General features: G+C 44.8%; 1 protein-coding gene across 3 annotated transcripts in view; it reads left to right on the top strand.

Annotated features, from left to right (window-relative positions):
* Positions 1–14,152, top strand: part of PLEKHM2 (pleckstrin homology and RUN domain containing M2) — a 285,917-nt gene that overhangs the window by 132,336 nt on the left and 139,429 nt on the right. Inside the window, exons 6-8 of one of the 3 annotated variants that reach the window (XM_086921618.1) lie at positions 4,701–4,887; positions 8,836–8,895; positions 12,529–12,763. In XM_086921618.1, the coding sequence (XP_086777744.1) occupies positions 4,701–4,887; positions 8,836–8,895; positions 12,529–12,763 (482 nt within the window). The remainder of the gene's footprint in view (positions 1–4,700; positions 4,888–8,835; positions 8,896–12,528; positions 12,764–14,152) is intronic. The other 2 variants (XM_086921619.1, XM_086921620.1) reach the window with 2 other exon arrangements.

The following is a 14,152-nucleotide window of genomic DNA, read 5'->3' as shown; positions in this document are numbered from 1 at the left end:
AAAGTAAAGTCTAATTCTTTTGTATAAAGGTTGTTTTTCATTCCACTTTTTTTTATATCTGTTACCAAGGATCTGCAAACATTTTTATGTTTTAATAGTTTATCCGAATCGTCATTTATAATGAGACTGTCATTTGTAAATGTTATATTTAACCTTCAATAAACATGTTATCTACCAAACAAAGTTTAACAGCTGGATGGTAAAGCTAGTTGTCATAAACTTTAGATTGGTATTTGAGAAACTTTGTAATCTTGGGCCAGTTGCAACGAGGACTTGTGACAGCAAATAAAACAGTCGCCAAAACTGGAACGTAAAAAGGAGCAGTCAGAGGCCAGGGATTCATAAGTTACAAAGTCCAGTCTACCAATAAATGATAGCCATCTCTCGTTGTTAACATTTCGTTTTCCTGTTCTCAGGATAGGCAAAGAAAATATTTATATTTGTGAAAAAATTGGTATATTGACTGGACCAGTGAATTGTTGCTTCTTTCCGGAATCTCTGGTCGCATCCATCAATGTGTTGTAAACTTGTCATTTTAGATGTTTTGACACTTCTGTTACAGGCTTTGCATCTATTCCCTGCACTCAGCTTCTCTTCTCCTCTTTGTCTTTCTTTCTCTCATTTTGATCGCTTTCCTCTCTTTCGCTCATATTCCCCTTTTTAGGTCTCGGCTTCGAGACGTATTGTCACGGAGTTCGTTCCCAACGGAGACAGAGCGGTGCACGAGCGCCGATTGCACATCGTGGACGCGCACGCCGAGCCTCCTGGAGCCGTGCACATCTCTTGCTCCACATTCACACTCACGGAAGCACACACTCACGCACGCACACACACACACACACACACACACACACACACACACACACACACACACACCCTCCCTCTCTGCCCACTCCCTCTCTGCCGCCCCCCCTCAACCCCCACTTACCGGGCTCTTTCCCTCGCAGCGGGTCAGTCATGGCAGCAGGCAGACTCGGTGTCTTCTCAGGCGATCTTCAGCTGATGTGCACGCCCACGCTGGTCTCGTGCGCGCCCGCCACGCTGTTTCGCGCCCGTTGATCCTCAGCTTGTTGCTTACAGCCAGTGGGTTGAACTTGAATGTACTCGACAAAATATACTTATATAACTAAAAACTGAGCATCATCTTCATCTCACGTTTGTAAAGGTAACCATGAACACCAATCGTGTTAAAATATATTGAATACGATACATACATATACTTTAAATTCCTTATTCATTATTTATTAGAACAAAGCAACGCAGAAGATAATTTTTGGTTGTCTGTGGGTGGGGAGATGGGGTTAGCACTCTCTGCCCTCTTTTCCTATCATTGACTCTTTGGCGCTTATAGGAAAAACCCAAGCTGCTTATACTTTAGAGGTATTCTGCATAAGGATTATTATAGTGTGAGTGCAGAGTGCGCACAGTTCAGAGTGCGCAGAGTGCAGAGTGTGAAGTAGGGAGTGAGCAGAGTGAGTGAGCAGAGTGTGAGTGCAGAGTGCGTAGAGTGCAGAGTGTGAAGTAGTGAGTGCAGAGTAGTGAGTGCAGAGTAGTGAGTGCAGAGTAGTGAGTGCAGAGTAGTGAGTGCAGAGTAGTGAGTGCAGAGTAGTGAGTGCAGAGTAGTGAGTGCAGAGTAGTGAGTGCAGAGTAGTGAGTGCAGAGTAGTGAGTGCAGAGTAGTGAGTGCAGAGTAGTGAGTGCAGAGTAGTGAGTGCAGAGTAGTGAGTGCAGAGTAGTGAGTGCAGAGTAGTGAGTGCAGAGTAGTGAGTGCAGAGTAGTGAGTGCAGAGTAGTGAGTGCAGAGTGCAGAGTAGTGAGTGGTGAGTGCAGAGTGCAGAGTGGTGAGTGCAGAGTGGTGAGTGCAGAGTGGTGAGTGCAGAGTGGTGAGTGCAGAGTGGTGAGTGCAGAGTGGTGAGTGCAGAGTGGTGAGTGCAGAGTGGTGAGTGCTGTTGAGTGCAGAGTGGTGAGTGCTGTTGAGTGCAGAGTGGTGTGTGCTGTTGAGTGCAGAGTGGTGTGTGCTGTTGAGTGCAGAGTGGTGTGTGCTGTTGAGTGCAGAGTGGTGTGTGCTGTTGAGTGCAGAGTGGTGTGTGCTGTTGAGTGCAGAGTGGTGTGTATTGGCAATTTAAATGACAATGCCATTTATTTATGATTTAAAGAAAAAAAGAAATGTCATGAGCAATGCCAATCGCTCCACCTTTAATGATGCCGAGACCATTGCATTGTAAATGCTTGTTTATTATTGCTCTTTGATTGAATGGGGTGGAGGTGGTCTCTCCTCACCTCATTTCCCCACTCATGTATCTTTCTCTTATTTCATGGCCTTGTGCCATGCCTTTCTCCTAGCTCTGTACTTTATTTCTAATTTGGACTTCATTTCCCCACACCCTCTACAGACATCATTTTGCAAGAGAATTACTACTTACCCCCTTCCTCAGAAAATGTCAGTGCTTTTTTCAATCCTTATTTTCCAAATCTCAAAACACTGATTAAGGTCTGGCTTTGGCAAGCATTGTTGGAAGACTTGGTGTCTTTTCTTAATTCCAGTGAATGTTTTTTTTTTAAAACAGATTTTATTGGGGTTTTACTTAGTTATATTCCAGACATCAAGTGCGCAATACACATTACGTATAAACATTTTACCACATTGTCATCATCCCCTTACAGTTGAAGTTAATGATCCAACTCCCTCATTCCAGTGAATGGTTTTGATGCAGTTTCTTGGTATATCCTTTAAGTTGGAGGGTCCTGTATGAGCTTTGCGGTCCTATTTATTGAGGGATCGATCAGGGTATCACTTTCAGGGGATGAGGATTGCATCCTGTCCGTAATGTGCCCCACTGGATTTTGTAGGCAGTCCCTTGAGGGATTGCTGTAGGAAAGTTTGTGGGCAGCCCTTCGGGGATCATGCAGGTTGCCTTTTGGGAGAATCTGCAGGCAACCCTTTGGGGACGTTATGGAAACTGCCACTGGGGGAGATCTAGCTAGTGCTTTGTGAGATCTTTCAGATTACCCTATATAGGATCTTTTATATAATGCATTTGACGATTGAAAGTAGTCCTGTGGGCAATATTGCAAGCAGCTATTGGGGCATCTTGCAAAGCCGCCTTTTAGAAGGATCTTGCTTGCAGCTTTTCTGAAGAATCATGTAGTCATCCCTGTGGAGGTATTTTATTGCCAGCATTTGTGGGATTTTGGAACTTTGTGGGTAGCACATAGGAGGAGATCTTGCACATAGTCCATTGGGGAATGGCGTGCACAGGCGTTTGAGGGATTTTGAAGGCAGCAGTTTGAGAGCTTTTTTAGTTAGCCCTTTTGAAGACCCATTTAGGCAGAGCTCTTGAGTTTTTTCATTCTAGACATGAGTTGCTTATTTAATCCAGGTTTTTCCTCAGAATGTTGATACTTGCAGTTCTGGAGGATTTCTAAAAACATGAAAAGAACTGCAAATACCATAATGTAAAGACACAAAGCTGGCTGGAATGAGGTGGTCCTGCTCTAAATGTTAAGCTTGAGGGGATGGTTTAGGATTTGTTGTTGGTAGACATCTTAGGAACCTTGTAGGCATTCCTCTGGGAGATCCTCCTGGTAGTCCTAGGGAAGATTGTTAGTGGTCTTTGCGGGGGTCCTAAAGGGAATACTGAAGACAATCTCGTCAGAAATCCAAATATCAAGTCTGGAATCCTTGGAAAGACCAAGTTCAGAGTCCTTGGGAGATGCTATTGGTAGTTGTGTGGGATCTTGAATGTTGTCTTATAGTGTGTGTTGAGTGTATTAATTTGGGAGACCTCTTGGGTACTGTTTATTAGGGGAATCATCCAGGTAGCAATTTGAAACTTCGACCGCCCAGTTCATTATATCAAAACATTATGAACACAGAGCCAAAACAATACCCTAAATACATATTGAGATTGGAAAAAATGTGATATTGATGACTTGTTTAGTGCAGAGAACAAGTGCTGTGCAAAATAGTTCTTATAGCAGTTAAGATTAGCACATTTTATGGCCAAGAGGTGCATAATTCATAGGAGGCGATAATGTGGATCATACCAAGCACCTCCCAGACAAATAACGATTAGGGTCTAATAATAATTTAAAAGCCATATTTGGAATGTTGATGTTTAGATCCCAGTGTGCTAATCAAAGGATCATATTCAGGGCCATATGTAATAATACACTTATGGGAGAGTAATGTAAAAATTAAATAATTGCAAATTACCATTTGTGCAAAGAAGCTAACTAGATGGGTGATAATGTTCTAGAAAACTAAAATGATTCACTAGTTTCCGCAATGGTCAAGCAGATCCAATGTTCATTCAGTGTCGCTCCCTGTGCCGGATAGTGATTCCTATTTATCTCTAACCACTGTGACTACACTGGATGGATTTACTCGTACTACACTGCCAGTGCCTTTTCTTGGAGACTTCCTGCAGCCTCTATTCCATCCATCCTCCCTGGCAGAGTGATTTACTCTATAATGCCTTCACTTATTATCCCAACATTTTTTATATTGTGGCATTGCTTGATTTTTACAGCGAGCAGAGACAGCCTTCTTAACAGTGTTTCTTTGTATCAGTCTACTTTGCAAGGATCTTACTGCATACACTACTTTGTTTTGAGAATACCAACATGTAAATTGAATGACTTATTACCTTTTGTATGACGACCTTTTTTTATCACCGCTTAACTTTTTCTCATTGCTTAGGATGTACCTTACCTGGATGTGGCACCATATATGCCGGAGTACTACAAGCCACAGTACCTGCTGGACTTCGAGGATCGCCTGCCCAGTTCGGTGCATGGGTCGGACAGCTTATCCCTCAACTCCTTCAACTCCATCACTTCCACCAATCTGGAGTGGGACGATAGTGCAATTGCACCATCAAGCGAGGGTGAATATGCATGCTAGTTGTGGCTTTGGTGCTTAGATGCCCAGTAGGAATTCTGTCAACTAGGGGTTCAGAATGTCACAAGACTCGTAGAGAGCAGACACAATCAAACTCTGGAAGGCACACTTCCGAGCATATCCAGCATGTAGGAAGGTGGCTACCTGACTATGGTTACCCCAGATTTTTTGCCCTGTGTTTAGCTGGTTTTCGACTTAGTTGGCCTGGTTCCCTGCTAATCAGGGCCCCAGGCTATCTGCTCTCTCTGTAAAATGGATTCCATGTACCCTAGGTGCATAACTAGATTGGCTTGGGTCACCTTATCAGCCCCTGTACAGAGCACTATAGGTGCCCAGGGCATAGGTGCATCCAAGGCCTACCAGGGGCTGCAGCATATCTTTTGCCACCCCTGGCTGGCTATCTAAATTGACACAACTGGCTGATCACTCAGCTGGGGCAAGTGGGTGTAATCACCCCTTGCTTAGATATAGTATACCTATATCTAAACCTATATCTGGACACATATATAGCCTGTAAGCCACTCCTATGGAAGGCCTCATCAATCCTGGAGGCAGAGTGCGTGGTTTTATGTGAGATGGTGCTCTGGCATGAGCTGAGCCTGTCTGCAGCTGTCGGGAACAACTCCCTAAGCTGATCCGGGATAATGCCATACCATATACTCTTAAGCGCATTATAATCCTCGCGGTTATATAGCAACTTTGGTTTGGCTTTATCAAAACATGTCGTGTAAGGTGTCATACGAATTGGAATACTATCCCCTCGCCAGTTCTGGCGACGGGGATAGCATTCCACCCTTCTAGAGGGAGAAGACATGTTACTTTACTGAAACGCGGTTGATTTAAAATGAGCCTCAGATCCACAAAATGGATGCCCCTGCCACAGACACGGGTCTGACCTCCTGCTGCTGACCGAAACCCGGCAGAGGAGGCCTGGACAAAGAGTTTCCTGTCACAGGGCGGTGTCAAACCACCCCAGACAGGAGATAGTGGATTGGAGTAGGGAGGTTTCAATGAAACCAGACACTGCCTGGGGAGCACAAGGCTGCCCCTTGCAGGATCCGGCCAAACCGGTTCTGGGGCCTCCCAGCCCCTGTCCCAGCGCGGCCAGGATCAAAGGAGAGGGGTGTAACCACCCCCTTCCTGGGTCCCACCCATAGGAGGGGACCTAGCAGGATGTCCAACCCCCTAGATTCGAATAAGAGGGGGAGCAGTCCCAACGGACCTCAGATCATCCTGAAGAAACATAAGAAACGAAATCTGGACCCTTCGACTTTCTACACGACGTGAGAAGACTGAAGAATCTCCCTTGTGGTCAAGGAGTGACCACCCTGTGCAAACAGGCACCATCCAGCCCTCGACCCTTGCTTTGTTGCAGTTCCCGCCGGAAGTCGAGCGACAGAGATCGACGAGATTAAGCTTGCCTGCCTTCTACCTGCCCGATCCACAGTCCCTGCAGAGCTGAGACCCGTGGAGGCGACCGGAAGCGTGGGGCACGCCATCTTGAAAAGGCCACGAGACGCTGACCGTGCGGCCCACGAGTGACCCTCGAAGCTGTACACCGGGGTTTGAGAAGCCCCAGCCCCGAGCTCCACTTGCACCAAAGCTCACCCCTCCACACTCGACGAGTGCTGCGTGGGGCCCTTCTGCTTGTGTGCGCTCGACGCGTTGGCCCGGTCACTTGCCAGCTGGCTTGTGGCCCCTGTGCCGACGAACTTCGAAATACGACTTGCTTTTCTGGTTGCTCCAGATCTGCACCAGCTCCTGTGAAAAGGAGCACCCACTCTGACCCTCCTGGTTCGAGTGATAAGCAATCTCCCGGTTCCGCGTGGATTGCTTTTGCCAAGTGCTGTTTGCTACAATCTTCAAGCCGACGGTGCTGACGGCGAGAGCCTACGTGGGACAGATCGTGACCTGCTCCTGGACGTCGCAGATGCCCCAGAGCCCACGTGACAGCGGAGAGAAGCCTATCGACAACCGCCTGATTGCGCCCGACATTGCCTGGTTCCGTCCTGGTTCCACCCTGGTCACTGCTGAGTGACCCAGACTCTGTCCCCTCTGCTTTCAGGTACTTTTCTACATCGATCCACCCTTGGATCGCACCGGACACTTCTGCTTCACAGCGCCTGCAGCTGCAACAGCTCCAAGCACCCAGAACCTGCGTGACAGAACCCGACGCCACTTCGACCCTGTGCACCCACGGCCTGTGGGTGAGGTAACTTTGCAACGCCGGTGTCTTTTCACTGGTACACACCTCTAGGGTCTGTGTCTAAAGTTTTGTGTTCCTAGGTTCAGCGGAAGTATCTTTTTATTCACTTTAATTGACTTTTACGCACCATTGACAGTGCATTGGTGCGCGCTGCACTTTCCGTGCTGCATCCGTCTCCTGTGGGCTACTCCCGACTTCTTCATTGCTTGTCCTGACTGCTCCCAGCGAATCTCTAGGCCCTAGGCCTAACCATTGTTCGTAAAGTGTTACTTATACCACTTTTTTGATATATGGTCTGAGTGGCCACCCGCCCTCATCCATAAACGTGCAACTTTATATGTGTAACAGTGCTTTTGATTTAACGCTTGTGCCCCTTTCCTCATAAAGAGTACTGGGGAGTAATTTAGTAATAAATACATATATTTTTATAATATATACTTGTGTGGTGTCCTTTCATTTGATTACAGGATTGTATGTGGTAAAACAAGCTCGCTTAACACGACCTCTTAAGTTAAGCCTTTAAGGCTGCTTAGTCCATGCTACCACTAGGATAGCTTGTCTACAAGGTTGACTTACAACCTGACATCTTTGGGGTTTGCTTGGACTGATAACCAGTGGTTCCAGAATTGGAAACACTACCTATCAGGCCAACTTCTCACACAGCACAACATGTTTACAGCAGAAAGTGTAGAAATTATTTTCTGCCTCTTCTTCCCATACCCTGATCTTGCCTAGCTTCAGATATCCCAGCTAAGCAGGCAGGGATCTCTAAATAGGGTGGGTGGCCTTTTACTGGGGAAGTGAAGGTCCTAGTTCCTGCTGTCCTAAATGCTGGTGGGTCATTCTCTATACTATACATTAGCTCCTATGTGTCTTGCTTCAGTCATCATACAGACAGGCTGCAGCGTGACAACCAGTGTCCAACATCCGGGTCTCCTTATAGACTTGGAGCAGTGTGATATAACAGTTGGTTTAATAAATCACGGCTCGCCTTGCACACAAGAAGCAGTGTGATAGGCGAGTTATTCTCCTGGGTCCAAGTATCCCCGCAGGAGGTAGTGGCGTGATAGGGTTGCCAGTAGCTTAAATCGGGGACTCACTGCTGGCTGAAAATAATGTGATAACCCTGCGACAGCCTTAAATTAGGTCTTCTGGACCTGTTGCCTTGTAAAATTATGAAGAACCTGTCTCTTCGTTTTCTGCAATCAGAGCGGTTCATTGGTAATGTTAGTGTCCTCAAACAAGATCACACTAAGTTGGAAATGCTAGCACTGTCTGTGCCTTAAACCTGTCTCTTAAGACTTGGAGCAGTACAATACACTGAGACCGATGTGAACGGCATGTCAGTACCTTTGGACACAGCTCTCACTGCAGACTAGTAAGAGTATGATATGCCTATCTGGCATAGATCCTGGCCCGTGTCGGCAGATAATGTTGCAGGTCTGAAAACATCTTAGACTATTTTTCTTCTCTTACTGGAAATTGTGTGAAGATGGGTCCGCACTTTCATTCATTATTTGTCATATAGATTGTGCAAAATGTGGTAGTCACTAAGCATTTTCTGCAGGCCCGAGGGCAGTGAAATAATTGTATTTTCCCCACATGGACTGCATTACAGGAGTTCCTGTAGTGATAATGAATAGTTCTCTCTGTGCCAAAAGCCAATCTCGCATCCCATCCCCCTTTAACTGTATTTCTAATCCTTCATTTTTATCCCGGTTTTTGTAGATTATGATTTTGGAGAGCCGTATCCCGCAGTGCCGTCCGTGCCCAGCACAGACTGGGAAGGTGGGACTTTGCCCGCTCTTACTCTGTCGCTATGTTCTGTCACTTCTGTAGCCCTGCTTGCTGCATGTTCTGTTATAAGCTGGTTTATCAGAGTGAACAGACTCAAGGTTGATTATTCAGAAAGTTGCTTGTTTTACAGTAGCGAGGGGCACCTATCCTGTTGAGCCATACCCTATTTTAACGCTTCCTTTACAAGCACATTTACACTATTCTGGTCCACAACGTTCTAGTTGGAACACCTACCCCATTCCTCAAACAACGTTCCAATAATTTCCATCCCACTGACTGCCCCTAGCAAAGCTAATGCTTCAGCATTGCTCTGTTTATCTGTGATCCAGGCACCTTCTGTCCTCCCTACACCTCCCTGCAGGCAGTGGTCCCTCATCATTCCTTGCCGGTTTCCTCCAGTAGATACCTTTTCTAACAAGCCAACACAATTCCTTACTCCTTTACTAAAGCCACTGCTCCTGCCCTTTAACCTTGGATCCCCTGTAACTTCTTCAACATCTGTTAAAGGTCTCCCTCCATATTTTCTCTTCATACCACTTCATTGTTTGCTGCTTATGTGTAGTCGTGGCATACAGTTCCTATGCAGGGGGCAGAGAGTGCCCTAACCCTTCCTTAGAAAACTATACAACATCATAGCCCTGAGCTGATTTCTCTGATGAGTTTTGTTGTGGTAGTGGTGGTGGTTCCAGCTTGGCTTTGGTTTTTTCTCTGGTGGCGTCTGGTGTTGGGCTGACAGTGGGTTTGTGGGAGCTAGAGGCAGTAGTAGGTAGAAAATGGATGGGATTGAGTAGCTAGGCATATTGCATACAGAAAAGGCAGAGGTTTTACCCCAAACTCCTGAAACATACCCCCTCCTTGCCATATAACTCCAAACATAATATATAGTTCTGCACCCACGCATGTTGTTCTCTCACATGAGTCATTGTGTTGTATCTTTCATGTTATTTAACAATTATGTGTAGCTAACCTGCTTTTTCAGACTTTGCATTAATCACTCCTAAAATGTATTTGTGACTGCTGCTGCTGGAGGCTTTACCCAATAACCATGTCTGTTGCTTTTTCTAACAAACCAGTTGTTGAAGCTTCTTTTAAATGAACATTGATCTTATATATTTTTGTAAACTTAAAATCATACCATTCTCTTCCTCCGTTTACCCTGGACCCTTGTTCACAGACGTCTTGTGATCTTCTCTGGGTTGCTCCAAATGTGGTGACTTCACTCGGTCCAACACCCAAAAGGGGTTCCAACAGTTTGCACTTTGAACAATGATAATGTATGTGAGAGTTGGTGTAGGGTCCTAGGGCTGTCCTCCAGCTCCCTGCATTGAGAAGGGTGCAGGGACTAAGCCTGCGAATTACCTTTGCTGAGACTTTTGAAGGAGCACAATTTAAATTAAAGCAAGTACTGAATCTCCATGCTTGTTAAGCTCCTATTCAATTCACAGCCACTTTAAGTTTGTTATTTAAGATCAATTCTCTTCAGGGCTGTAGATAGGGATTTTGCAGTGGGAGTACTGTTGTGTCAACTGCACTCCTATTGTTTATATGATAAGAGACAAAACATATGCCATAGCAGAGGTATTGTAGCCAAAGTGCATGTATGGCTTGGCCATCCTTCGACCAATCTCTATTGGCCTCTGGAAAGTAATACTATGTTGCTAGTTAGGTTTTACCTATTACCATGCTGAAACATAAAAACACACTACCCTCTTTGGCCCCTCCTTTCAGAATGGAATGTGGGATTTCACTCTACATTGGCAGTAAAGAAGGTCTCTCTTTTTGGGAGCTCACCAGGGATCATAAATCACTCCAGTTTGGCCAGGAATTACCAAAACCTCAACTTCATCTTTTTCATGCTGCTCTTTGAGTTTGATGATTTGTTGGCCTTTTATTAAGTGTGTGCCAAAAGTAATTTGCTGAAGGTGGATCTCGGCTTTAAGGGTTACAGTGGCCAATGGAATGGGTTGTTCGGCACAACTCTGGACCATTCCCTACTCAGCAGCTTCCTTCCGAGAGAGTAGTAAGCAAAAAAGGAGCAATGGCAAAAATCATGTCTTCACCTGTGAGCGAGGACTGCCTATGACCCATAGATCCATAGGAGGTCCTTTGTCGCCCCTTCAAATGGCAGGCATATTAGGAACTCCTCTAAATCATAGCCAGAATACTGAACTAAAGACCTCAAGGTCATGTCCGCAGTGGTGGCTCATTTGAGGTGGAAACTCATCTAGATCTATTCCTGCTTTAATGACAGGCTGAAGCATATATCTTCTTGCAAGGGGTGAGCTAGTTATTTGAATGACGCCAAGGCAAACCTTTATGATCTTGCCTTTGTCAAGTAGTAAGATACATTTTACATAGTGCCTTTTCCGGTGGTCCAGCTCAGTGTAGGCTTTATAATATTTTGACGCTGTAAACATTGCTGAGCTGAAAAATATCCAAAGAGGGATTGCTTGACTTATTTGTGTATTGCACGCATACACAAAACTGTTACTTCTATTACACCGTGGCAGTCGCCGCTGTGTAGTTCTAGTTAGAGCCTGGTTACCATTGGAAGTGTGTTTTTGGTTTGCTAATACATTTTCCCAACACTGTAAAAAAAAGTCAACCACCTCAGTTCCTTCCTTGAAAGTTTCAGGGGATCAGTCAAGAAGGGGCCAAGAAAAAAGGAGAGGTCGGTTCCCAAAATACAATTTCTCTGGGAAATTTCCATTGGGATTTTTGAAAAGTACTACAGCCCAGCCCTGGACAGAATTACACGAAATTTGGCAGAAAGCTAGATCTTTACACACTTTGGATGGCCCGCATCATGCTCAGTGTTGTCCTCAATGATGATATTTCAGATGCTCTCCGTGATGTTAATAATGCTGTCAAAGAACATTTAATGAGTGATGTCAAATGGGAAGTCATAAGAAATGCATGGCGAGGGGGGCGAATTATAGTTCCTTGAAATAACGGTCTCTGATGAACTGGTGAATGTTGGTGTTTTTTTAGTTTAAATGTTTAAACTGACATTCTCCAAACTATAACGTCATTTTAACCTTTCTTCCCCCATTCAATTTGTGTGTGTATGTATGTAAATATATATATGTGTGTGTGTGTGTGTGTGTGTGTGTGTGTGTGTGTGTGTGTGTATATTATGCTAGAGGCCCTCAAAAATCCTCCCATGGGTGGAGACGGATCAAGTTGTGCTTGAAATGAAAATCTCCAGCACGGAAGACACAATTGGTCTTTTGCCATTTCCATATATATCAATGTAGATAAAACAAATCATATATTGATTATACGAGCCAGTGAGCTCATTGCTCGCTTGGCCATAGACGAGAACATTATTGGTGAGAGAAAGTCTGTTATGGTAGTACAGTGGATTAGGAGCCGGCTGCTTAATCAGCTGACTAGTCTTAGGGGCATGTTTAGAGGCATTCAGTTAAGAAGCCACGTGAAGCTGTTTAGTCTCTTGCAACAGGAAAGTCTTTGAGGCAAGACCACGTGCAGTTTTAAACGTAATTTCCTTTATTTATCTGTACCTTTAAAAGTTGATTTAGCCCTAAGCAGATTGCTGAGCTACCTCCCCAGACCATCTAATGTAGTTTCTGTTGCCCGTCGACCTCTCCCCTCACATACCAGAAGGCGAGTTGATGGAAACAATCACCTATTCACAAACCGTGGCCTCCGAACCCTGCACCAGGCTCACTGTGGCGAGGAGCCCCAGCCAGCGCTACAACCCTTTCAACGGTGACCGCTCAGATGAACTGACCTCCTCGGAGTCCACGCCCGCACACACCGCCTCCCTGGGCAAAACCGATGACACGGCTGAGGCGACAGACCAGTCCGAGAGCTGCACAGAGCTGGAAGTGATCAGGTCAGTGATGGGTCTTACTGCTGTGCTTCAGTAGCCGGGACAGGGTGGGAGGGGGGGGGGGGGCAGGGGGGAGGTGAGGGCGCTATAAAACTGTGCTTAGGATAGTGTGCTGCCCGATTTGTATTTTGTTGTTTCTGTCATTGCATCGAGATATGATACAAGTAACCTCATACCTATTACGAGTCAGGACGATTAGCTTTTTCAATTGCTGTTAGTTGTATAAGATGTTGTTTTTCTTTTAATGAGATTGCTGTCAATTTGTTAGCTATTCGCTTTGATTATTTGCCACTGTAATTTTATTCTTCGCAACAGCAACTTCTTTTTCTGTTGAGGGTAGCTGGTATGAGTCCTTTGTAACTATTTTGTACGTAAATGTATTGGAGAGCTTGTGTGACAGTTCCTTTAATATGTCTTCGTGTAATGGGCAAATAGTTATTTGTAGATTTGCATGGTGGAGGATTTAGATTTCAGTATTACAGGGAGGTTTACAGTAGTATCTAGCATTGTGGTGATCTTGTAGTCCGCTTCTAAAAGAAACTTAAATAGGCTACATGGGTAATGCAGTGGCTGGGTATAACATTAAAACTTGCTTGGAAGGTATTTGGCGTCATCTCTTTTAAGTTGATCTTTGTGTTGGAAGCTTTTTAGGTATAGATCTGGTATCGTTTTGTTGAGGTTTATGAATACCAGTTCAAACAAAAATAAAAAAGTTAAGCCATTGAAAAGGAGCAAAAGTGTACTTGCTCTCTTAACTGTTCCAGACAGTGTGGCTTTGGATACTTAAGACTTAAAATGACCTGTCTTTTCTAAAAGTCCAGACTCTGCAGGCCAGATTTTGGTATCTTCCTCTCGGTGCCCATTCTGTTTCACTTAGCCAGCTTTTTCCACTCATCTTATTGGAAGATTGGAACCCTTACCTTTCAGTTTTTCTCAACTGCTAGAGGTGCTCTGGCAATTTGTAGCCAGTTGGGAGAGAAGGAGAACAAGGACTGCGTGTACACAGTTATCAAATTAAAGACAATAGCGTTACATTTTTTAGGAACAGCACATTGTATTTATCAAGAAGAGACTTGTTAAGTGTTTGAGCAGGGATTAAAAAAAAGCAGATGAGGCAACCTCTGTGCAATGTGATGACGATTTCCTGTAGACCGGAGACTGATTCATCTTTTGAACAAGTTTAAGTGAACATTAGTATCTAAATTTTAAGCTGCCATTATTTCTTGAATATTTTGAGAATCATTACGGTGTGTTCTTTAGTACTGCAAACTTTATATGGATTGAAAAAGGAATTTGTGGGCGCTATGCTTTATGGGAATATTCGAGACTCAAATGTTGCTCCCTGGAGAGTGTAGTTTGCCAGGATTGATATTAATTAACAGGTTAGTTTTC

Source organism: Lissotriton vulgaris, chromosome 5, assembly GCF_964263255.1.
Source record: "Lissotriton vulgaris chromosome 5, aLisVul1.2, whole genome shotgun sequence".
In the NCBI taxonomy this organism is placed as follows: Eukaryota; Metazoa; Chordata; class Amphibia; order Caudata; family Salamandridae; genus Lissotriton; species Lissotriton vulgaris.
This window is presented reverse-complemented; position numbering and strand designations above follow the sequence as displayed.